The following is a 24,863-nucleotide window of genomic DNA, read 5'->3' on the forward strand; positions in this document are numbered from 1 at the left end:
TCGCCGGACCTCACGGAGGTCTAACTGAGAAAACTCTGAGAAAAAAGGACCATCGGGAAGGGGCTGAGAGGCAGGTGCGTACCTGGGCCTCTGGGGGCCCTGGCGGGCGGGCCTGGGTTCTGCCTTCCCCTGTTTCAAAATCTCTGGGCCTCACGGAGGTCAAACTGAGCAAACTGGGAGAAAAAGGACCATCAGGAAGGGGCTGAGAGGCAGGTGCGACCTGGGCCCCTGGGGGCCCCTGTGGGCGGGCCCGGGTGCTGCCTTCTCCCATCTCAGCATTGCCGGACCTCACAGAGGTCTAACTGAGTGAACTCGGAGAAAAGGGACCATCAGGAAGGGGCTAAGAGGCAGGTGCGTACCCGGGCGCCTGTGGGCCCCTGCAGGTCGGGCCCGGGTGCTGCCTGTCCGCGTCCCCGGACTTCACGGAGGTCTAGCTGAGCAAACTCAGAGAAAAAGGACCATCGGGAAGGGGCTGAGAGGAAGGTGCATACCCGGGCCCCTGGGGGCTCCGGTGGGCGGCCCGGGTGCTGCCTTTCCCGTCTCAGCATTGCCGGACCTCACGGAGGTCTAACTGAGAATACTCGGAGAAAAAGGACCATCGGGAAGGGGCTGAGAGGCAGGTGCCTACCCGGGCGCCTAGGGGCTCCGGCGGGCAGGCCCGGGTTCTGCCTTCCCCTGTTTCAGAATCGCCAGACCTCACGGAGGTCTGACTGACCCTCTCCATAGTAATCCGAAGGAAAATTACCCCCCTTTCTTGTAATCCGTGCACATGAGGTGACATGAGGGGACCCAAGGCGCGAAAGTACCCGACCTCCTGGTGCCCTCCCTGGTATCGGGGAGGCAAATGAGCCCTCATTGGGACTTCCAGGGAAGCCCGGCCATCTGGTCACCCCGTAGGAAAGCATTGGGTGCGACCAGATGGCTGAGGGGAGAGGTGCGACCAGATGGCCGGGACTGAAATAATGCCAATCTGCCTGCCCCGAGATTTCGTGGGAAGGCTCCCGCCTGCCCTTGCAGGGCTCAGGGGCTGCAGGACTCGGGGCTGCAGGGCTTCAGGGCTGCAGGGCTCCGGTGCTGCAGGGCTCAGTAGGGGGGGCCTCGGAGACCCCACACTGGGCCTCAGGCATGGGGAGGCCCGCAGGCGCTCCTGGGGCCCAGACGCCCGGGGGAGGACTGCCTGGGACCCATGGAGCCTTGCAGGTCTCCGGGCTCTGCACTAGGGTCCATTGTCCTGCGCAGATGGACACTAGGCAGGCCGCAGGACGGGGGCCTCCAAACCCCAGGCCCTGACCGAAACCCAGGCCCCAGGACCGGTCCCTGCTGCTCAACCCAGCCAAGCCGAGGAGATCGGGGAGCCTGCCCAGGTACGAGGGACCCCTGTCCCAGGCACACTGACCCTCAGGACATGCGCTCGTTTTCCACAAATTCTTTTCTAGAATTCTGCGTAGTGGCGCTACGCCAACCACGCCCAGCCCTAACTCTGAGCCACAGCGATGCTCTGGGTTCCATTCAACTCCATAGAATACTTCATTTGGCCACACAAGGGCAGTGCATGCCCATGTTTATCATGCAGCCTCCGAGGATGTGGCATCAACACATTTCAAACAGCATACAAAGGAAACCGTTGTGGTTGTCTTGATTGAGCTAAATGTTCTCATTGCGAAATCTGTGGTTAATATGTCTTTTTCCCAAGGTGAAAAGCCAGAGTAGGGCCCAGAGCCCACACTCCTCAACCAGCCCCCCCCATTCTAAGAGAACTGCGTGAAGGAGGCTGACTTAGGTCAAAAGAGATGGTGTGGAAGGAAATGAAAGTGCATCGTTGGTGTGAAAGGGGCTGAGGAAGAGGAACAGGTGACAGGAAGTACGTGCAGAAGGATAGAAACCAGAAAGTGATGAAGTAAAAGACGTGCAGCTGGAGGGGGCTCAGAAAGATGTGTAAACAAACAAGAGAGGGAGCTTGCAATGCAGTGGAAGGAAGACTGGGGGTACTTACTCGTTTGCCTGGTGTTGGATACCTGGGCAAAACCATGCCATATTTTTCTCACGAATATTCACGGTTTTCCATGAACATTTTGTGACGTTGCACTTCAATGGTGGAATGTGATTTGGATGTTTTCTTGCATTACTGTTTCCCGATCGCACACCTTGTGATAAAAGAGTCTCTTAAGATACCAGAAGGAGGCAGATTTGCCTGTATCTGTATCTGTTGTGAAGCACTGATATGTCCTTGTGCAAGGGTTTCATTATGGAAAATGCCCAAAATATAGTATGGATTCTGTATGTCAACCAAACTCTGGTCTCATTCCCCAAGAATTCAGCACAAAGCATTGACATTTGAAGGCACAAAGAAGGAGCAACAATCTAGTGGTTTAATTTTGCTCTATCTTGAAAAATGGTCTGTTTCTCAAAGATAGCTGCGAGAAAGTGGTTCTGACCATCTAATCCACCTGGATTTTTTGCTTTTTTATCACCTGGGGTTTTGAACTTTTCCTGTAAGGGAGGCTCACAACCTGTGACTCACCCAAGGTAAACTCATGGTAAAATTGATTGTGTGTGTTTTTCTGACCGTATCCGCCTTTCATGTTAAGGCCGCTGTTACGCAGCAAGGTTAAGAGGCAATTGGCTGGTTTCACAAGAACATGTGTGCATATGCACGTGCACATGTATGAGGGCTGCGCGTGGGAGACCCCTGTCATGTGTAGCCCTGAAACTGCGCACATTTAGCCTGACACAGAAGGGACTCTGCATGGCTGGGTATTGACCTGGGATAGGCCTTATAATGTTGGTCTACACAGATAGGGAAAGTCAGTGTGCTTTACTGTCTGATCTGCAGTGACCCTCCATTATACAACTTGGGGAAGACTGCCTTAGAGTGCAGCTCCACTTCTCCTTGGTCTAAAGACATCAGGGTCATACCAATGTACAGTATAATTTGTTTGAAGTGAGCAATTCTGTAAAGTCCAAAGTCATATCTGTGCAGCTTATTGGTCATCCAGGAATGCCATGTTTCTCTGGAACAGCTCAGGATCAGAGCCCAAGCCTGTTGGCAGCCTGCTGAGTTGGGTTCATTGCTTTTGTCTCCAGCAGCAGGAACCAAAGGCCTCCCCCCACAGAGGGAGCAACTAACCTTGATTAGGTCAGCTCCTCAGTAGGATGGACTCTGCATCAGTCAGCCAGCTGTCATCATGTGCCAGGAAGAGGGCCAGCCCAAGTCCAGGAAACAAAGGGAGGGAGCCCAGATACTGGAGGCCAATCCAGGAGGGGGCTTCTTGGAAGGTTTGCTTTGGCAGGCCGTGGCAGTGATGTCAGCGAGGGGTGGAGCTCAGATCCCCAGGGAACATGAGGCAAGTGACTCCTGGTACGAGTGTGGTCTCTGACTTGTTTTTGCCAGTCTGCCATGACCAGGCATGCTTCTGACCTCATGGGGTGAGCACTCTCAGAGGACAGAGGCAAAGCCTGCTCTGGGAGGAGGTGCAGGATGGCCATCATGGGTGGTAAGCTTCAAAAGCAATGCTGCCTTTGAAATCCAACCCAGAAACCTCCAGTCAGAGGCGGACTACAAGCTCCCTTTCCTGCTCCACTTTTGGATGAAAGGCTGGTATAACTAGTTAGATTAGGAGAAGGGTCTCCACTTAGCCTACACCACGGTCTGCAGAAGGATCAACAGAGCAGTAATGCACTCTTCAAGGCAGCACATTTGCCATACAGGGCTCCCAATTTTAACCTGCATATGGCTTGATCAGAGCAGTAATGGCTGACTTCACAGTGACCCCCTCCGGAGTCTGGGGTGACCGACTTGAGTCTGCACATGGGTGATGGCCCAATTGATGTATTATCATCAGATCCATTTATAGAAAGGTCCCACTCTTAGGAGTCCATAACACAGCTGCCCTCTGTTCACACCTAGCACTTTACGTGATGGAAACTCCAGATATTGAACAAGCCTCAAACACACCTGGAGAATTGCAGCAGTAAATCACATACAACCCCCAGATATAATACCTAAAGAAACAGCTTAGATACACACACACTCAAACACAAATAAATGAACAGCAGAGGCACACACTCCTACAACAGTTGGTTTAATTAAAGAATTTGGCCGACGGACATGATGCCGGAGCAGCCGGTCAGTTGCATTCATCAGATGGAGCCCAAACAATGCCTAGTACTAAGCAACACCCTAGATAACACGCATGACACACCCGGCCACCTGTCCCACCTCTGAACGGAACTCCAGTTGTATTTATGCCCCTTCTATCAGAGTGGGATCAAGCATCTAAACATGCAATGTATGACCCACTGTACCAGTATTTCCTGCCTAACTGGCTGCTTGGTAGTTGGAATATGGAGTTCTGATGGTTGAATCATGATTTGTGGAGCTTTTAACTTACCTTTGTTCTAGTTTGTATTTACATTGACACATTTGTCTTTACACTCGGAAAAGAAAGGACATTGACAAAAAGCAACGTTTTACCTTTAAAGAGGATATTTATTTCTACATAGTTCTAAAAACCAACAATTTGTTTTAGCATGTCATTATGTGATTGTACAACATGCATGTGAAGTTAAGACGTACTGCGTGGCACATGGGTGGTGCGCCTTAGCTTGCGCTTCTGGGTAGGGGAGAGAGAGTGGTAGTGCAACACAAACATATAACAAGACTAGTAACTCATCTCCACTCCATATAAGTACATGTTACTACTTCCTCATGAGAAATGACGGCTGGCTTTTGTATATGTGGCCTCTTGTATTTTATGAGGCCCCTCATGCACCCCAGGGGCTGCACAGGTTTAGATGAGACGTATTAAATCACACAAGGGACTGGTTCAAGCAGTTCTACTGCAACTCACGGATTGGAGATTATTTATACTGGGGCATATTTACTAGGAACTGACGCATCTGCATAGATGTGTCAGTTTCCTTGTGTCACCTCCAAATGTCCTTGTGCCACCATGGATGCGCTGTATTTACAATACAATGCACTATGGCGCAAGGTATTACAGATACATCAGAAATTCTGACGCATCTGTTGGAGGAAAAGTGACGCATTGTTGGAATTTGTCACAAAAGTGACGCAACTCCAGCAATGCGCCAGAAAACATAGGCAGGTTTCATGCAAATTGCCCTGCGTCAATCCTTAAGCCTGGTCTGAGCAGGTGTAGGGATGTTGACCCAGTGAAGGCGTAGCGTGACACAGTGAAATCTTGTAAATTTCACTGCGTCACTTCTACGTGGCTTTATGCATGGGAACGCCCACCCTGCATACATTATACCTGGCGTAGGTATAATGTGAAGCAGGGCTTTACAACATGACGCATCTCCCTAGATGTGTCACATTGTAAATGAGCCGCAACTTTTACGCCTCCGCTGCATCAAAGAAATGCCGCAACGGCAGTGCAAAAGTGACGGAAGGGGATTGTAAATCTGCCCCTCAGTATATTTCGTACAACCCTCCCACAACACCTGATATTACAACCATGGGAATTACTGTGTATGCAAGTGGCCAGTTTCCAACTTCTGCTACTATCAGCCCAACTATCAACCCAAACACCACTCCTAAAGCTGCACCCTTGTTCAATAGGTTTTTAGCAGCACATGCTTTACCAGGTATAAAAGGTCCCATATTGTCGACCTCGATTAGCTTTATTATGTTGATCAACTCCATCACCTGCTGGGTGTTTTCATCGCCAGTCGCCTTGTTGTTAAATGCACAGTAACGATTCCCACATTTTGCAATGAGCTTCTTGAGATGTGGCTCAGCTTCATTCACAAACTGATCGATTGATTTATCTTCTAGGTCCTCTTTTCGGGTGAACACGATGACCATGTGCTTCAGCGCTCCCCTTCCAAACACGCTTTGAATCCTTTCGACAGACTGCTGTTCCTCTTGGCTGAACCGCCCCACCTGCAGGACCAGGACTATGGCATGTGGTCCTGGATGACAGAGCTTCAGACACTCTCTCATATCGCTCCTCACTTCCTCTTCAGGTACATTTCTGTTGAAGAAACCAGGAGTATCGACTACTACAAGTTTCCTTCCATTCCGATTGCCGGTCATTGCCTCACACGTCAGGGTCACTGAATTCTGAGAAGCCCTGGACAAAAACTGCTTCCCACCAAGGATGGAGTTTCCGGTGGCACTTTTTCCAGCTCCTGCACTTCCAGTGAGTATAATTCTCAGCTCTCTGCCATTAGTCCCATAGTTTCCGTAATCTGCAAAGCAAAAAAGATGGACAATCTTATTGTTTTATCTTATTTTACATTTTTATACACTGCTCCGGCACCAGGAAAACTGAAATAAACAAATACACCAGTGCAATAGACTAGAGATAATTTTGGCACCTAAACATATCCTCTACTAAAGTGCTGTCAGTTTGTATGTGGGGATCAGACCTTCCTTTCATTTTATTGTTTCACTTTTCCTCTGTGTACCATTGTGAATACATTGCCTGGGTTTGGGCCACCATCTTGGGACTCTGTTTATCTTGCCTGCCATTTGATTAGCTGGTGGAATATACATTGGCTGCCATCTGCACAGCATTAATCCTATTTTTGGCAGTTCTGAAAATCTTCAAGTCCAACATACGGTAAATACAGAGGGTCTCATTTGCGAGGCCCTACCTGCACTTTTGCGCCACCGGAACCTCACTGTTTAGACGTTCCAGTGGCGCAATGTGCCAGTGGCATATTTATAAGGCCGCATAAAGCCACATTACATGGCTTTTCATGGCCTTATAAATATGTGCCCCTTTCACGCAGAAAACTGTCTGAAAAGGGTGTTCCATGGATGTTGCTGGGGGCGTTCCCAGTAACATCCATTGCTTTTTGACACTGCCCCAGATTTACGAGAAATCGTAAGTCTGAGGCAGTGCCATAAACGTACGCTCCCCCAAGGGGAGGAGTAAGGGAGGCACACCGGGAGAAATATCTTTATTTCTCCTGGTTTTTCCTCCTCCTGTGTGTGCTGCATTCTGCAGCACACACAGAAAGAGAACAAAGTCTCTGGTGATTGTTTTTGTGCTGGAAGGTTTCCCTTCCTGCACAAAAATAATCCTTCCCGCAACAAAGGCACCCTTGCACCATGGGGCAAAGGTGCCTGGTTGGCACACAGTAGCCCATTGTGCGCTGGCACAGGGGAAAAGGACAGGAATGCTCCACATCTAATAGATACAGCGCACTCCTGCCCTTTTCTTTTGCCGTAGGGCAGCACAGAAGCAAGGCCTGCTGCGCTGCCCTACGGCAAAACCTCATAAATGAGGCATAGAATGTTCTCATCATTGTGCTCTTCTTAACCCTCGTCACTTGCAATCTCCCACACTGCGCTGGCATCACACCACACCTGAAGGAGCCCACTGGCTCCCCATTCACAAATGAAAACAGCTCAAACTCCTCACCCACACTTTCAAGGCACCACACAACACTAGCCCAACATACCTCCATAACTGCTTTTACAAATCTTTGAGACACCTCGGCTCATTCTTACTCATACTTCTCCACATCCCATGCATTCAGAAAACAGATCAGGGGCAGTATTATGCAAAGTGCCCCGGGGCGCAAGGAGCAATTGCGCCCACTTTGCCTGCCCCCGGGCCACTTTGGTACTATAGAAGGAGATGCAGAAGATTGTGCAGCCCCCTTCTGTAATACAGATAGTGCTGGGGCACACATAACACCAGCGCTATCCTCAGAGGCGTGGCCCCATGCAAATGAGGGAATCTCTTTGCCTCTGCACCCATGCCGTATAATAGACATGGCGCAAAGGTAAAGAAGCTATCAGGGGGCTCACTCATAGTGCACCACCTAAAATGTGGCTCACTGTCAGTGCGCCCTCTGATGGTAGCCCTCTGCAGGGGGCTTACAGGGGTCCTATGGACTCCCTAGGCATCTCCTTGTAGGTGGGTGCAATACCTCATTGCACCCTCCTGCAAGGGGATCTCTCACCCCTGTTAAAAATGTTGCATGAATAGACATCTACCTTGAAAAACACAAGAGGCGATTTTCAAAACAGGAACAGTTGTTTTAATTAAACACTTCAGCCAGCTGCACAGTGACAGAAGCAGGTCTGAGGACTGTCTCAAAGTACAATCAATCCGGATGAGTTTTTATACATTTCTTTGGGTATCATCAAGTGCTTCCGACGAACCTTATTTTAGTACAGGCATTGTACATAAGGCGCTTGAGAACAGCTGCAGGTGGGCCTCAACCATGCATGGACACAAAGAGGGCCAGTGAATAATGTGTCCAGATGTCTGGCATGGAGACACGTGGTCACTGCGTGCATATGTATGTTGCGTCCTGATTTCATGGCAAGACCGGAGGCTAGCATTATGCATAAACACTTTTATTGCACTACTCCTTTCAGCACTTCAAAGTAGTACATCACATCTAGAACTTAGAACAATCAACATTACATATTCCAACACACAGCAGCCATCTTCCTCTTTTGTTCGCTGCTCCTTGCAGATAAGTATACTGTATTTGAGCTGAATGACAGTTGGTGACTTTTGTGGTGTATAAATAGTCGAAAAGAGGATTGATTAAGAGGAAAATAATATAAAGTAAGAATGAAGTACAATGGAATTAGAGATGTGTGTTGAGAGAGAGTTTTTATGTGTATTGGGTAACCCAATTTATGGGTTTTGTAGTAGGGTAGAAGTAGAAAAGATGCAAGTTTGTACGAGTTTATTTTTGTAGAGATATTTAAAAAGAAAAAAAAAAAGTGGAAGTATGCGTAAATGAAAGGAAAAAGGAATTTTACCGTTGGTATGGTTTGAATCTGGGTTTCGAGCGGGGCTTATGCGGCGCGAAAAAAGGGAGAATCCAGAGTCGAGTGCATGCGAAGTCTCGATGCTCCGGTGAAGTGGAAGGAATAGAGTGGCTGCGTTGCGTCATCACACATGGAGCGTGGGGACGCAGTGCGGCCATCTTGAAAGGAGTCTAGTGCGCTAAATGAATTGAGTTTAGCAAACGGAGGGAAAAAAGCGCTCGCGTTAGACGGCAGTTTGTCAGATGAGGGAAATGATTTAGGAAGACTTTGTGGAAAAGGAGGTTTAGAGAGGAATTTATTTAAAAGAAAAAGGATATTTATTAAAAAGTATTTAATCGAGATGGATCCTGAAGTGGAAGTGGTGGAAAGGAATTTGTCAGGGGAAGCAGATCTCAGAAGGATGGTGCAAGAAGAGATTAAGAGTAGTATGAAGGGAGTATTAAAGGATGTATTAAAGAGAAAGAGAAGAGCGGAAGAAAATTCTGAGGAAGAATTTTGGAGTATGGAGGAGGAAGAGGAAGGTGAGAGTAAAAAAGGAAGGAAGAGAGCAAGGAAGGTGAAAAATGTAGAAGTAGGTATTAGAATGTTGAAAAGAGGGAATGGTGAGCCAAGCGCCACAAAGGATGAAGGTGTCCAACGCGGCACAAATGAGGGTGCCCAAAGCGGCACAAAGGATATAAATCTATCATTTGATGATAGCTCAGACAAGGGGAGTGAAGACGACAAGGACGAGTTTGTCCTGGATAATTATTTTGATGATGGATGGGACATGGATAGAGATAAGTTAGAGAAGGAGAGGAGAGAGAAAGGTTTGGTGAAGGATCCTCAGGGGGAGGATATGTTCTGTCCCGATTTTATAAGACATCCGAGAAGTGCTGATTGGTGGCCTTTACAACACATGGCTGAATTCATAAAATTTTGGATAAGGAGACCCCTAGAAAAAGAGACAAGAGCTGTGTTGAAGGCTGAGTGTTCTCGCCCAGTGATTGAGGGGAAGTGTTGTGTTACACCGGAATTGGATCCAGACTTAATAAGTTTTTTGTTTAAAATGGGTAGAGACCCACGAAAAGGCCTGGAAAAGGCATTGAAACAGTGCCAAGACAGGTTGCTTGATATTTTGGGACCTGTGGCAAGAATAGTAGACATGGCGGAGGAAGCCAAGATGAAGAAAGTAAATGTGGATGTCGACCTATTGAGAGGATGGTCGCAGAGAGCAGTTTGTATGCTGGGAAATGCCAACGCTGCAATTTCATCTGAAAGGCGAAAATCAGTTCTAATGAGGATTAGTCCGAAGTTAGGGGATTTCGCAAAGAAAGAGCCTTCTGAGGATCCAAAAGGGTATCGGTTTGGAGAGAGTATGGTGAAGGGAGTTGGCAAGTATGTTAATACCTTCACAAGTTTAGATAAAGCACAATCGTCCCTTAGACGAGTCTTTGGGAGAGGTGTTTTTGAGAGGGCTGGGGCAAGAGCCCGTTTCCCTGGCCGAGTTTCATTTAGGGCGCAATATCAGTCAGGCGGAAGAGCCTCTTTTAGAGGATTTCAATCCGCAACGGCGTTTTTTCCCCAAAGAGGGAGATCTACTAGTAGAGGACGCTATCCAAGAGGAAGAGCGCAGTTTGCTCAAGGATCAAATGAGGATTTTTTCTGGTTCTTCCCAAGGAAAGGTAGGGGGAAGGCTGAGGTTTTTCGAGGAAAAGTGGAGAAAGTTAACAGGAGACAGATGGGTTTTAAATACTGTAAAGGGTTTTGTATTGGAACTAGTGGAGATTCCAGTTCAGAAGAAAGAACCACACGAGTTGGTATTCAAAAAAGAATATCAAAAGGTAGTGGATTCGGAGGTTTTAGAAATGTTGAAAAAAGGAGCGATAGAAAAGGTTTCAGAGAATCAGAAGGGTTTTGTGAGTACAATTTTTTGGGTGGAGAAGAAAGGAAAGGGTTGGAGACCAGTGGTAAATTTGAGGGGATTAAACCAATATGTGGTTTACAGGCATTTCAAGATGGAAGGTATCCATCTGTTGAGGGATATTTTGCAGGAAAAAGATTGGATGGTAAACTCAGATTTAAAGGATGCTAATTTTACAATTCCGATAGAGGAAGTAAGTCGGAAGTATTTGCAATTCAGATGGATGGGTCAATTGTACCAGTTTACTTCTCTTCCATTTGGTCTGGCGTCGGCTCCATAGTGTTTCACCAAGGTGCTGAGACCAGTGGCGAAATTCCTCAGGGAGAGAGGAGTGCGTCGGATAATGTATCTAGACGATTTTCTGATAATGTTGCAGGGATTGGATCAAGTGAGAGATCAGTTAATTTTAACAGTGGATCTTTTGGAAGGTTTGGGTTTTATAGTGAACAGGGAAAAGTCTGTTATGGAACCAAAACAGAGAGTGGAGTTTTTAGGTTTCGAAGTGGATTCTGTGGAGAAGTCATTAAGTTTACCAGCAAGGATAGTGAAGAAGATAAAATTGGAAGTCAAAGGTTTGATAAAAAAGGAGAGAGTGACTTTGAGATCTTTGGCGAGAGTAATTGGCTTGTTTTCATCCTCAATACAAGCTGTTTTTCCTGGGCCTCTACATTACAGAGCTTTGCAAAGATTGAAAGCAGATGCTCTAAGGGAAGGTTTATGGTATGGAGATCTGGTATTAATTTTGAGAGAGGCTCGGGAGGAATTGGTTTGGTGGTTAGAAAATCTGGAAGCATGGAATGGTCGTGCGATTTTTGGGATTTGTCCGGATTTTGTGTTGGAGACAGATGCAAGCCTTTATGGTTGGGGAGCATATCTAGAGGGTCAGGAGACAGGTGGAAGATGGTCCATAAAGGAGAGTGGAGTACACATACATGGATTGGAGATGATGGCAGGCCTTTATGGTTTGAAGAGTTTTGGAAAGAGATTGAGGAGTTTCAATGTTTTGTTGAAGATGGACAGTGTGTCTGCGGTAAGGTACATAAATCGTTTGGGTGGAAGCAGGTCGAGGAATCTATCGCAGTTGGCGAAAGAGATTTGGAATTTTTGTTTGGAGGAGAAAATTGGTTTGCAGGCGGAGTACTTTCCGGGTCAGTGCAATATGGTGGCGGATTGGAATTCGAGGTATCTGAGGGATTACAGCGATTGGAAGCTAAATGTAGGGATTTTCAAGAGGATAGATCAAATGTGGGGTCCTTTAGAAGTGGATCTGTTTGCGTCGAGTTTGACGTATCAGCTGGATCGTTATTTCAGTTGGTGACCGGATCCTTTAGCGGAGGAGGTGGATGCATTTCAGCAGGATTGGAGAATGATACGGGGTTATGCATTTCCCCCATTTGCGTTGATTCAGAGAGTGCTGTTGACGGTCAGACGTCAGAGGTGTCAGGTGGTGCTAGTGACGCCTTTTTGGGCATCTCAGGCTTGGTTTCCAGGTCTGTTGGAATTATTGATGGAGGAGCCTTTGTTGTTTCCGGATTCAGAAGACGTCCTTCTAGGAGAGGGAGGAGTCTTTCATCCTTTGGTGCAAGAGGGGGCTTTGAGCCTTCTTGTATGGAAGATTTCAGGGGAGGAGAGCAGTTCAAAGAACTTTCGGATCAGGCTCAAGAATTGCTCCGAGAATCTTGGGCTCCAGGTACTAGGAAAAGATACTTGGCAGCCTGGAAGAAGTGGTTTTGTTGGTGCATGGAAAGGGGTTTGGATCCCGTGGAGGCATCTTCCATAGAGTTGGCAAATTTTTTGTCTGAATTGTATGAGAAAGGTTTGAGTTACAGGACTATTAATTGTTATAGATCTGCTGTTGCAGCAGGGCATAGTTTGGTTGGAGGTTGTTCGGTAGGTAGAGAGCCGTTGATTTGTAGAGTTTTAAAAGGGATTAAGTTGAGGAGACCTCCAAAGCCTAGATATAATGGATTATGAGATGTGAGTAAAATACTAAGGTTATTTGAACAATGGCCAGGTAATAAGTTTCTGAGTTTGAAGCAGTTGTCTGGCAAGTTGGCAAGTCTATTATGTCTGATTTCGTTTAGAAGAGTATCGGACGTGAGGGCTTTAGACATTAGTGGTCAATGTTTTTCGCCAGATGGAGTAATTTTTAACATAACAAAAAGGACGAAATGTATGTCAAAGTCGGTTTTTTATCCAAAATTTGATGAGCATCCAAAATTGTGTGTGGTTAGGTGCTTGAAGGAGTATTAAGGTAGAATGAGTGAATTTAGGTTGCATGGTGATGATCAGCTTTTGATTTCTTTTGTTCGTCCTTTTAGGCCGGTTACTTCAGCCTCTATTGCAAGGTGGGTGAGGTTTTGTATGTCTGAAGCTGGGGTGGATTTGAAACAATTTGGTGCGCATTCTGTGAGAGGTGCTATGGCAAGTAAGGTTTTTATGTCTGGTGGACGTTTGGAGGAGATTTTGCGTGCTGCAGATTGGTCAAGTGCGGATGTTTTTGCAAAGTTTTATTTAAAGTCTATGAGTCATGTTTCGTCTGTGGTTTTATCACAGCTTTGAACATGCATAATGCTAGCCTCCGGTCTTGCCATGAAATGTATATTCTCCTAGTATGTGAAGAGAGAATCTGGATTTCATTAAAGGCACGGAGGCTAGCATTATCCCTCCCTCCCTCCCTATTTGAGGGGGGTTGGGGTGTTTTGAAAATTGATAGAGTTGGTTTGGATGTTAACATGTTAAAGTTTGGTTTGTTCATGCTTTTGTATGATTTTGTTTTCAGAGAGTTAATAGATCGGAGGAAAATGGAGTTCAGCAAAAGAGTTCTTTTTTGGATTTTGCTTCAGGAGCAGCTTGAAAAGAGGAAGATGGCTGCTGTGTGTTGGAATATGTAATGTTGATCGTTCTAAGTTCTAAGTTCTAGATGTGATGTACTACTTTGAAGTGCTACAAGGAGTAGTGCAATAAAAGTATTTATGCATCATGCTAGCCTCCGTGTCTTTAATGAAATCCAGATTCTCTCTTCACATACCAGGAGAATCTACATTGGCTGTGTGTTCCATACTTAATATGGAATCTGACTTTATGGGGTTTCGGGAATATATGTGATCGAGCAGGTAGTGAAAAATGTTGTATACCTCCTCCATTCTGCATGAAAATACTAATTATATAATCTATTAATAATAATATTAAATGAGTGATGCATGTACATTAATCAACATTATTACATTTTATTTCTATATTAAAATCAGAATTACACGTGGGATTTGCATTTTGCATGGCTAAATAATCATTGTAACTAAAATCCGTACGCATATTAACAATAGTATATGTGGTAATAGAATACTGCAGGATATATGTTGCTTTTGTAATTTTGCCCAGGAGGAGGACCAAAAAGATGAATATAATTGCTTTGCATGTTGCTATACGCTAAATAAATACAAGCACATAGAGGGATTAGTAAGGGGTTAACATTAGATTTATTATTTATATCCATTAATTACTCTATTGCGTTTGTTTCGCTTAAGTTGGCATTTGGGGCTAAATCAAAAATGGCTGCTGTCACCACACGTCGAAGTGGCCACTGTTCCATGAGGTACGGAGTGAACTGCGCAGATGCAACAAAAGTCTTCTAAACCTCGTCATTAGTTTTGTTCACCATGTACCCGAACAAGGACAGAACGGGATGACTGCCTAGACGTGAGAAAAATCAACCTTACAATAAACCGGAACAAGCCGACTTTTGGGACTAACTTATGACCTCACCTCTCGAACTGAAATGAGAGAATAAAACTTACATCGAACGATCTCAACCAGCCAATCACGACTGTCCTAAAATATAAAATTGTATCTTCTTCACTTTATTGAATTATAAAAGAGGTAGTAGAATGGGGGCTAGAAGCTTGAGGCTGCTGGTGATCATCTGGGTTAGTTCCTGGTCGCTTTGCTCTTGCTTTTGGGTCACGTCGCTTGCGTTGCCTGAAACTTTGAGGGTCTGGATGCTGCCCGATCATCTGATGACTGCGAACTTTTCCTAAATCTACGGGCAATGATAGATGCTTGCATGTATCTGGTCCTTTGCTGATCTTTGGGACTGTAGCGTGCTGAGCAAAGAACGTTGAGCTATTGCCTGTTTCCGGACAATTTACGACAAAAACTATGCAGAGCCAATGAATTAGAGGACTCCAATTAGCCAGATTAGGTAAATATGATGTTCTGCGATTTACTCAAAATTTGATATAACACTTTCTAAACTTTGACGAGATGAATGCGAATTTAAATCATTATGAAATTTTAGATAAACAATTATTGATTAACGAGAAATTATGAGTTGTGAGTTTCATTTAAGAGATAGATTCTGAAGTCTTAAAATGTGTTTTAGCTGGTTCTAAATCACCATCAACCAAACCAACTAATTTGGTCCATTGACCGAAGTGGGAGGAGTGCCTTGATGTTTAGGATTAAGGATCTGTAGGTGATTGGGGTAAATGTATATTTTGTAAATAACTTTTCCTTCCCTATAGGTTATAAGGTGTTACCCTCACATGTCCGGCACTTGAATTATTCATCCCTCCTGTGTGTACAGACCGGTGTGGAAGCAACGTGTGAGTGTTGGTGTTATGGGCCCCACCAATGACAGCATGTGTGAATGAGCTAGTGTGACGTTGGGTCTGTGACACAGGGAGGATACCGGTACGGGTTGCTTCCCCGTTGCCGGGATTTTTTGAGCTGGATCATAATAACCCCTCTGGCCATGCGTGCTTTATGGGGACCAATGTCCCTGGACCATTGTGGTGTCACTGCGCTTATCTGGTAGATTGAACTGAGTTTTCTGATAGCGTGTTTGTCTGATGGTTACATGCCACCTCACCTGTGACCTGTCAATCAGTGACCTCAGGCCTAGGTTGCAGAGCCTGCCTGACCATGTACGTAGTCGAGGTTAAATGAGATTTTACATTGAACAAATTTGATAATAGTGATGCGATTTTGTTCTTGTATGCAAGTGTTTCATTATAAACATTGCCGTATATATTTAATCAATATTAACATTCCCCCTCAAGTTGAATTTTTAACTACATTACCTAACCCATACCTCATGACATTCTTATTTTTGGGGACTTGTTGTTCTTCAGTTGTGACTATTAATACTTTCCTAGTTACTTGTATTCTGTCCAATTTGAGGACTGTGTTTTTACAGCAAGAAATGCCCATTTGCAGAAAACCACACAAAACCAATAGGAATATGAAAACGGTCAGCAATGACATGCAGAGTCAGGTCAACCACCAGAGGAGCAGGAGAACCAATATCCATACCACTCCTGCTCAGGGCACTTCCCTCCTCACGCATGTCTCCTTGTAGATGGTGCTATGCGTGGATGGCAAGAGTTAGAGTCCCAGGGACACAGCAGAACCCTGACATCAGGTGATGCTGCTAGTTTGAAACTCGCACATTCTTCTTTTAAAAGTAAAACGTTGCTGCTATTGCTGAAAGTTCTTAAATATTTTACCATTGTACAACCGTCATTGGGGTTTTAAATATTTGTACGTTGCACATGGAAAATCTCACCTGTACCAGATTACCCCTTCGCCCCGGTCCGACGCAGCTAGTGCCGTTGCGCAGAGGTCTTCTTGGGAGTTCCAATCAGGGCAGGCACTTCAGGTAGGGGTCAGCGCGCTAGTTTTTCCACACCCCACCACTACTTAGTTTAATGCTTGAGGGCAGCGCAGCGGACACGGCAGAACCCTGACATCAGTTGATGCTGCTATTTGTGCTGTTTGAAACTCGCGCATTCTTCTTTTAAAAGTAAAACGTTGCTGCAATAGCCGAAAGTTCTTAAATATTTTACCATTCTACAACCGTCATTGCTGTTTTAAATATTTGTACGTTGCACATGCAAAATCTCACCTGTACCAGATTACCCCTTCGCCCCGGTCCGACACGGCTAGTGCCGTTGCGCAGAGGTCTTCTTGGGAGTTCCAATCAGGGCAGGCACTTCCGGTAGGGGTCAGCCGCTAGTTTTTCCGCACCCCACCACTATTTAGTTTAATGCTTAAACGCACGCAGCGGGCGCGCTGCCGGCACGCCAAAGCCAAGCCCATCTGCGCCCGTCCGCGGCTGGCAGGGGCTAGGGGCGACCCACTATGCCCATTTTATTTCTTACTCAGCAACTGAGCTGAGACACCTACAAGCAAACTGGCCCATCAACTCCCACACAAAAGCCTATCTGCATACTACAGGGATTCTCAATCCCAGGAACTTTCTCCCTGAACTCTCTGCCCTACCGTCCGAGCAGCGCCCGCCGACCAAATCTAAAGAAACACCTGACCCTATTACTCCCATGCCCCAGGAAAAAAGGACCCTGGTATTTAGCTACTTAAACACCCGTTCGTTGGTCAAACACCAACTAGAAATATTCCAGCTACTCGACCCCGATAAACCTGACATACAGAAACATGACTTACCACCGAATCCGTGCCTGATATCCTGGCAGCAGTGCCTACGGGTTATTATATACTTCCAACCAACAGACCTTTGGGGAAACCTGGCGGCGGAGTTGCACCCATTATCCATCACAAACTCAGATTTACCACCATGGAAGTCACTGGCATACCGTCAGTCGACAGCCTTGTTTTAAAATGTGACTCTCCTCACTCCCCTTTCATCTGCGCTCTCTTCTGCAGACCCCCCCAATACATGCCCTCTTTCCCTCAACTGTTAGGCGAAATGATCTCCCAACTAGTCATCAATAATGCCAAATTTATCATCATAGGAGACTTTAATTACTCGCCCACCGACGTAAAGGAGAGCAACAGCTCGATAGAATTTACTGACCTCCTGTCTGGGCTAAATTGCATCCAGCAGGTACACGTCACACTCATAGTGGCACAATAAGATCTTCAGTACACGAGGGTCACTTAAGCCTAGTACCATACACTAGGGACTTAATAAGTAAGTCAGGCCAATTGCGGGTAAACCATACACCCTGTAAGGGCTAGGGCTCGGGTACTGATGCCTGGTTGACAGGTCTTAGAGTCGACAAACCAGCAGCATCAGACCAAAGGTTTGGGGCTGATCACGCAAAGAGAGGCATTTCATTATGTTTTCCACCAGGACGCCCTCATACACGGGAAACCAAAGTTTGCCCCCGCAGCAAAGACTACTCTCCCACTAGTCACAGATCACTACTGCAGCGTCAGGTACAATGTCTGTCTATATACCTCAGCTACTACAACCTATGACCTAGGCACTGATATGGCACATGTGATGCATATGATCGCTAGCCCATGTAGCCTATGATACAATGGCACCGCACCGAGGAAGACTCGAATCAGGATCAATGAAGTTTGCAGTAATATCCGATCGCACTGCAATACTGCTCACATCGCAGCACACTGCTTAGAAGTTAGGCGCAGTGAACATTACATTCAATGGGTCATTTTAGAGCAAATAAACCAACAGAAAATGACCCATCGGCAACCTCTTTCCAAAGAACAAACATGAGTCTATCACCTCAAAACTCACCTTAGAGGACTAAACCACAAAATCCTAGGGCTATAAGTATCGATCCCTTGATGTGCATCTATAGTCTTGTTGATTCCAGGGTCCATTCTCTCAATATTAGAGACTATACATCCTAATCATGAGGCTTCAGGCTCAATAGCCACTAAAAGACCCCTTTAAATGTATGCCCAGGTGCCCCATCGACACACCAATGTTTACCAACTTTTGACTGAACAAAAACACAGGTATTGGTATTGTCAAGGGAAACATGGATATTTGTCAGTGACTTGAAATGAAATGAAATGAAATGAAATGAAAACGATATTTATAGAGCGCATGGCTACCCGGGAGTGTCCCAGCGCTGAAGGATCAGACAAGGACGGAGGCCGGACTATGGGAACAGCCAGGTCTTAAGTTGTTTTCTGAAGGTCAGATGATTGGGAATCAGACGTAGCTGAAGCGGCAGGGAGTTCCATAGTTTGGAGACATTATAAGAAAAGAGTCGTCTGCCACTTCTGGCTCTTTTTATTCTCGGCACCTCGGCCAGATGATCGAAGTTTTCTCTTGGCTTTGTAGGGAAGAATCAGGGCTGAGTTGATTGCTGGGCCTGTACCTGACAGTGTTTTATGGGCAATACATAGTGACTTGAATTTAATGCGTTCAAGCACGGGAAGCCAATGGAGGGAGTGTAAGGCAGGTTTGGCTGATTGTCTGTTTAGGGTGCCCGTTAGAATTCTGGCTGCGCTGTTTTGAACTAACGAGTTTGGCAATTACTGAGGAGGGTGCGCCTAAGTATAAGGCATTCCCATAGTCTAGCCTGGAGAGTATGAGGGATTGTATTAGTATCTTTTTTGCTGGAGTGGGGAGCAAAGGGAGAACTTTGCGGGCCATTCTGAGCATGCCGAAACAGGTGGCTGTTGTCTTCCTGGCCTGTGTTCTAAAGGTCAGGTCTTGGTCCAGCCAAATGCCCAGACTTTTGATTTCGGACTTATGGGTGGGGGGTGGTCCCATGCTTAGAGGCCACATTGAGTTAGGTTGAAAGCTGCTGTGGTTGCCTAAGACCATAATCTCGGTCTTTCCACCGTTGAGCTTGAGTTGGGAGTGATCCATCCATTCTGAGATGTCTTTTAGACAGGAATGGAGGCTATTGGTGTTATATACTGCCTGATTAAGTGCTACCACCAGTTGCGTGTCGTCCGCGTAGGTCACTATGCGGATGCCATGGGGGGCAACTATGGCTGCTAGGGGGGACATGTAAACGTTAAAAAGGGTCGGGCTGAGAGAGGAGCCCTGTGGGACCCCACTCTTTAAATTGGCTGGTTCAGACATTACTTTCTCCTCAAAAACGTGAAAGGTTCTTCCTTCTAGGAAGGACCGCATCCATTGAAGCACAGTGACTGTGACTCCTATGTTCCTCAACCGGTTGATGAGGGTCTCATGGTTCACTGTGTCGAATGCCGCGCTTAGGTCTAGGAGGATAATGGCTGTAGAGCCTCCTGAATCGAGGATTTTTCTGCTTTCCTCAACTACTGCTAGCAGGGCTGTCTCTGTGCTCTGACGAGGTCGGAATCCAGTCTGAGAGGAGTGCAACAGGTTGTGAGTTTCTAGGAAGCCTGAAATTTTTCAGTAACTTTGCTTATTCCTGGTAAAAGGGAAATTGGGCGGTAATTTCCCATTTCAGTGGGGTCTAGGTTAGGTTTCTTAAGTAGAGCCCTAACCATCGCCTGTTTCCAGCTAGCAGGGACTGATCCTGTGTTGAGTGAGGCGTTAATCAGGTTCAGTATGTTTGGGGCTAAGGTGGTTATTGCTTTCTTCAGAATGTATAGTGGAGCTGGGTCTGTTGGTGATCCACTTTTAATGGTGGAAAGCAGGGTGAGAAGAGTTTCTGAGTTCATAGGGGGAAAGGTCTCCAGAATGGGTTTGGTTGAGTGATAGTCTGGGTAGAGTGAAGTTTCCAGCGCTTCATTCCACTGAGGGAGGGATTCGAGGATGGTTTGTATCTTATGGTTGAAGAAGCTAGCTAATTTGTTGCAACGTTGGCCTGAAGGGTCAGGAGCAGTGCGGGGGGCGGGTGTTTTAAGTAGTTTTTTAATAATGGTGAATGTTTCTCTGGGCGAGTTCTGGGCTGAAAGAATTTTTTCTTCATAGTAGGAAGATTGGGCCTTTTTTATTTGAGATTTGTACATTTGGATGGCCGCTCTGTATTCTAATTTTTTTGTAGGGAGGTATTCTTTTCTCCATTGCCTTTCCTTGGTTTTGCATTGCTGTTTAAATGCTCTTAACTCAGGGGTGAACCAAGGGGCCATGTGGGGCCTTTCAGACTTTTTTATTTTAACTTTGGGGAGGACGGAATCCAGTGATTGATTGATCCAGTCTGAAAATTTTTTGTTGGCAATTGTTGGGCAGAGGTTAGATTCGGGTTGGGTTCTTTCAAGGGTTTGGATCCATTTCTCCAAAGGAAGTTTAGCCCAGGGGCGGTCATAGGTCCAGGAGGTTTGGAGGGGGGGATTCAGGTATGGAAGGCTCCAGGATAGGTTTATCAAAAAATGATCAGTCCATGGGAGAGGAATAGGGTCATCTCCTTTGAGGTCTACTAGATTTGAGAAAACTTGATCTAATAGGTGGCCTTTAATATGAGTGGCTTGAAGAATTTTTTCCTTCATGTGTAGTGCAGAGAGGTCCCTAGTCAACTCCTTAGCGTTGCCAGACGAGATATCGTCAAAGTGGAGGTTGTAGTCTCCCAGGAGAGTAAAATTGGGTGCTGAACTTGCAAGATTAGCTGTGGTCTCGAGCAGCGAATGGTGGAAGGAGCCGAGGGCTCCAGGAGGGCGATAAATGAGGATACTCGAGAATGATAGGCTCGGTGTGATTTCTATGTTGAAGTAGGTGCTTTCGCAGTCGGTGATTGGACTCCCAAACAGACGACAGATAAATTGGGGTTTATGAATGATCGCAATCCCGCCCCCCCTGCCTGTTGCGCGGTCGACCCTCTGCATCATAAAGCCTTGAGGGAGGGCTTGAATGATGTCGGGTTCTGCGCATGAGGTGAGCCATGTTTCCGTCAGAAATAGCACGTCAGGGTCTAAATCTTGGAGGAGCATCCAGATTTCGGTAGTATGTTTGGAGAAAGATCTACAGTTTAGTAGTGATATTTTGAGCACTGCAGAAGGGGAGGAAGGCTCTAGGTTAGGAGGAGTAAAATTGTGCAGACAGTAAGGGCAATAGTCGGGGATTTTATACGGCGGAATGGAGTGTGTACAGGCGTTGCTTACAGGTCTATTAAGCTGGTTGAGCTGAGTGAGTGAGTAGTAATGTTGAACGGGGGACCTAGATGCAGGGTTTGTGGTCCCTGGGCCCGGTCTGGCGCGGACGGGCGCCGACGGCGCGCCCGCTGCGCGCGTCCGCTGCGCGTGACTCCAGACATGTGGGTTTTAAAGGGCAGGAGACAGCTACTAGAATGCTGACCTGCGCCAGTGGGCTTCCTCACTTCCTGTGTTGCGGTATTTTCCCTCCACACAATCTGAACTTTCAGTGGTGGACCGGGGAATCGCAAGACACAGCGTGAAGGTAAGCAAAGTATTGGTGTGATTATTTAAAATACAAATTAAAAATTCACATTAAAAGCGTCCCAAACGTTAAAACGTTAAAAACACGAAGGCAATATTAAAACAACAATACTTACATACAAGTTAGCTGTCTATCTGGTACTCTCTTCACATACTCCCTCTGGTAGCTGATCCCACCCCGTGCACCATGTATAGCAGCCATTTTCATTTTTTGTGGTTACTAGCCTACTGGGCACCGTCATAGTTTCCATTGCCATAGAGATAACCCCAGCATTGGCTGCCGGCATTCCCCGCGCACCTTTGCAACTCAGGGCAGTCCAAATAGTGCACCCCAAACTTATTACACTAACATTCAGACAGGACGCATGCGGCAGGTGTGCAGAGGGCAATTCCTCTTGATGATGTTAGTATTTATATTTCTGGGACTCCTTTAAAGTAGATACAAGCCTCAACAGACTCCTAATTCCTGCATGATATTAAACCCACAACAGTGAAGTACTACAGGGGTTTTGGGGTTTTACCCCCATAGGGCCTACCAATTAATACCAATGGGGAAAGAATATGATGGACAAGGTGAAGAGTGTGCAGGTAAGTCACATGTGGGGTGTCGGTGTATTTCTTAGAATAATGCCATCACCGTTATGCATGTATTCATGCTGAAAGAATAAAAATGTCTTTCTTGTTTTTGTCTATTGAGCTTTTAATTCCTTTTGTGGTGGAATGACTTATGCATGGAGTGAACTGTACTCCACGGCACGTATCATATTTAATTTGTCTGTTTGTCTTATACGTCTTAACTCCCCACAAGAACTCCACAGAGGATTTCGACTGATACTGAGAACATTACATGCACTATGCATGAATGTGCATGTTTGTATGGTTTGCCTGAATGACTACACAGTCCTGAACAAATCTGGGGACCCATCTGAGGACCAAATCCATAACCGGAAACATGTCAACCTGCAGGATACAGGACAAATAGTTATCCCCACTTTCATTCTGCTTAACATCAGTAGGAAATTGGGTCACTGTGCTACTCAAGCAGCCACCACCATCTGTGTCAGGGTGAAACACAAGCAAACCCCAATTTAAGCTGTGCTCAACCCTCTGGTAGCTTGGCACAACAGCAGGCAGGATTAATTTGGAGGTAATGTGTAAACTATTTATGCAGCATTTCAAACCGCAATAAAGTGAAACACAATACAAGAAAGATCCCACATCAGTTTGGAAAAATAGAGTAAAATGCAATAAATGATTTAAGAACAAAATGAGAAAAATCCAATCAGTAGAATCAAAGATATGCAATTTTAAGGTTTAAGTGAAAATAGTGCCTAGAAGCACAAAGCACCAACTGTAGTTATCTGGTCACACTGGCTGGGACAAAGTCACAAGCTGAGGCCAACTGCGGTGGGGTGTAGGCGGAATTTTCGGACCGCGTTGGCTTGCTGAACAAAGTACCTTAATCCCTGGTTTGCGGGCAAGGCTCCTGAAAGATCTTTCTACTGTGTCCAGTGCCTGCGGGGCCCATCATCACCCAAGCTGTACAGCTCAGTCACACGACCCACAGAGCCCTGCCCCCGGTGCAAGTACATTCCAGACCCAGGCATGCCAACATGTCAAGCCAACGAAAGCCCTGCCGTGAGTAGATCCCAAGACTAGAGGCACCGCCTGGCCAGGACAGGCACTGCACAGTGGTCCACAGATATCGAGTTTACCTTACTCTGTTTCTCAGGGACTTTGGTGCCATCTCAGGGAACAGCTCACCGATTTCTTCAGCTGGGGTGACTCCTCAACTGTAATTTCAGTTCAATTCTGCACAGGCCGGGGCCTTGACATCCTGAGAGGGGTCCGGTTGAGGTAGGCCCATTCAGACCCTTGCCCCTGTCAAATCTCCCAAAATTAGTTTTTTTATGGCCAGTGGCATTCTGCATGAAGATCTTCGAAAGATTTGATTGCATTGTCTGCTATTAGTTGGCCAGAGATTAATAATCTTTGATTCTGAGCCAACTTTGTCCAATTAAACATGTTTCCGTTAATAAGGATCTTAGTATTGCTCCTAGAGTGGTACCTGAAAATCCAAAAGTCGTTTCTGCCATAAGAAGGTATGTCCAGATTTTCCCATCTTCCTTAACCATAACTTACTGTCTTTCGTTGTATCACATTGTAAGGTTTCGCGGGATATAGTAGTCGAAGAATTTATAGGTTGAGTTTTAAGATGGTTTATTCTGACATTTGGGTTGGAAAATGTATTACAAGAAAAGTTCTTGTTTATCCTCTTCTTGGGGGAACCGGTATCTGGGAACACCAAGGAGGCCAGGGGCTCTTCTCATCCAGGAAAATTGAAGGATCAATAAAGAAAATGGCGCAGGTAAATGTGTTCTTCACAGTCAACTGTTCAAGGGAGGGAAGTGTGGGATGAACACCGCTGTTAGATGACCGTTTCTTCACCCCGTGTAGGAAAAGGTTCAGTATTGGGGACTTATCATGAAAAATAAAAAAAAGCAGCGCATGGGTCGGACACACCCTATATCGAGTGCTCTCGTTATATAACGTGATGGGTTTTCTTCCCTGGTGGGATGTTCCGCCTCCTCCCCAGAGACAGACACACACCTGTGCAAGCCATGGTCCCCCTGGAATGTGGCTGGGTGATTGGTGGGGGCGTTGGCCTCCTTGCTTCTCCCAGGTCCTCGCTGGTCTCTTGTCCCTGCTTCTCGAGTTCCGTTTCAGTCTGTCGGGACTGTGACAAATTTCTCTGGGAGCATCTCTGTCGACGCAGAGCATTCTTCTTCGTTGGCGTCTCTGCCCTCCACACTATTTTCCGATTGTTCAAGTTGTTTTTCTTCTTCTGATCCCGTGCTTCTCCCTGGGATGTCTACTTCTGTTCTTATTGGTTGTGGCTTGTGGGGCCCGGTTGACACAAGCGTCCGAGGTCACCTGATCGGAAAACAGAGTTGAGCTAAAGGGACCATAACCCTCATGATTGTCATAGTCCTGGGCAACATAGGACGGATACTGTTCCACATCTCGAGTGTTTCCGGAGGTAGCCTAGGCGGTGAATAAAGAAGAGGTTCGGGAAGATACTTAATTGACCATTGTCCCTCATTTTTTTAGCTCGGCACTGTTTCT

General features: G+C 46.2%; 1 protein-coding gene across 1 annotated transcript in view; it reads right to left on the bottom strand.

Moving 5' to 3' along the window:
- Nucleotides 1-4,464: 4,464 nt before the first annotated feature.
- The window catches only part of LOC146829961 (GTPase IMAP family member 5-like), a 38,435-nt gene continuing 18,036 nt past the window's right edge, over nt 4,465-24,863 (bottom strand). Inside the window, exon 3 of the mRNA XM_085603997.1 lies at nt 4,465-6,213. Coding sequence (XP_085460123.1) covers nt 5,432-6,213 — 782 coding nt within the window. The 3' untranslated portion in view covers nt 4,465-5,431. The remainder of the gene's footprint in view (nt 6,214-24,863) is intronic.

The sequence above is a fragment of the Triturus cristatus genome, chromosome 5_1, assembly GCF_964204655.1.
Source record: "Triturus cristatus chromosome 5_1, aTriCri1.1, whole genome shotgun sequence".
In the NCBI taxonomy this organism is placed as follows: domain Eukaryota; kingdom Metazoa; phylum Chordata; class Amphibia; order Caudata; family Salamandridae; genus Triturus; species Triturus cristatus.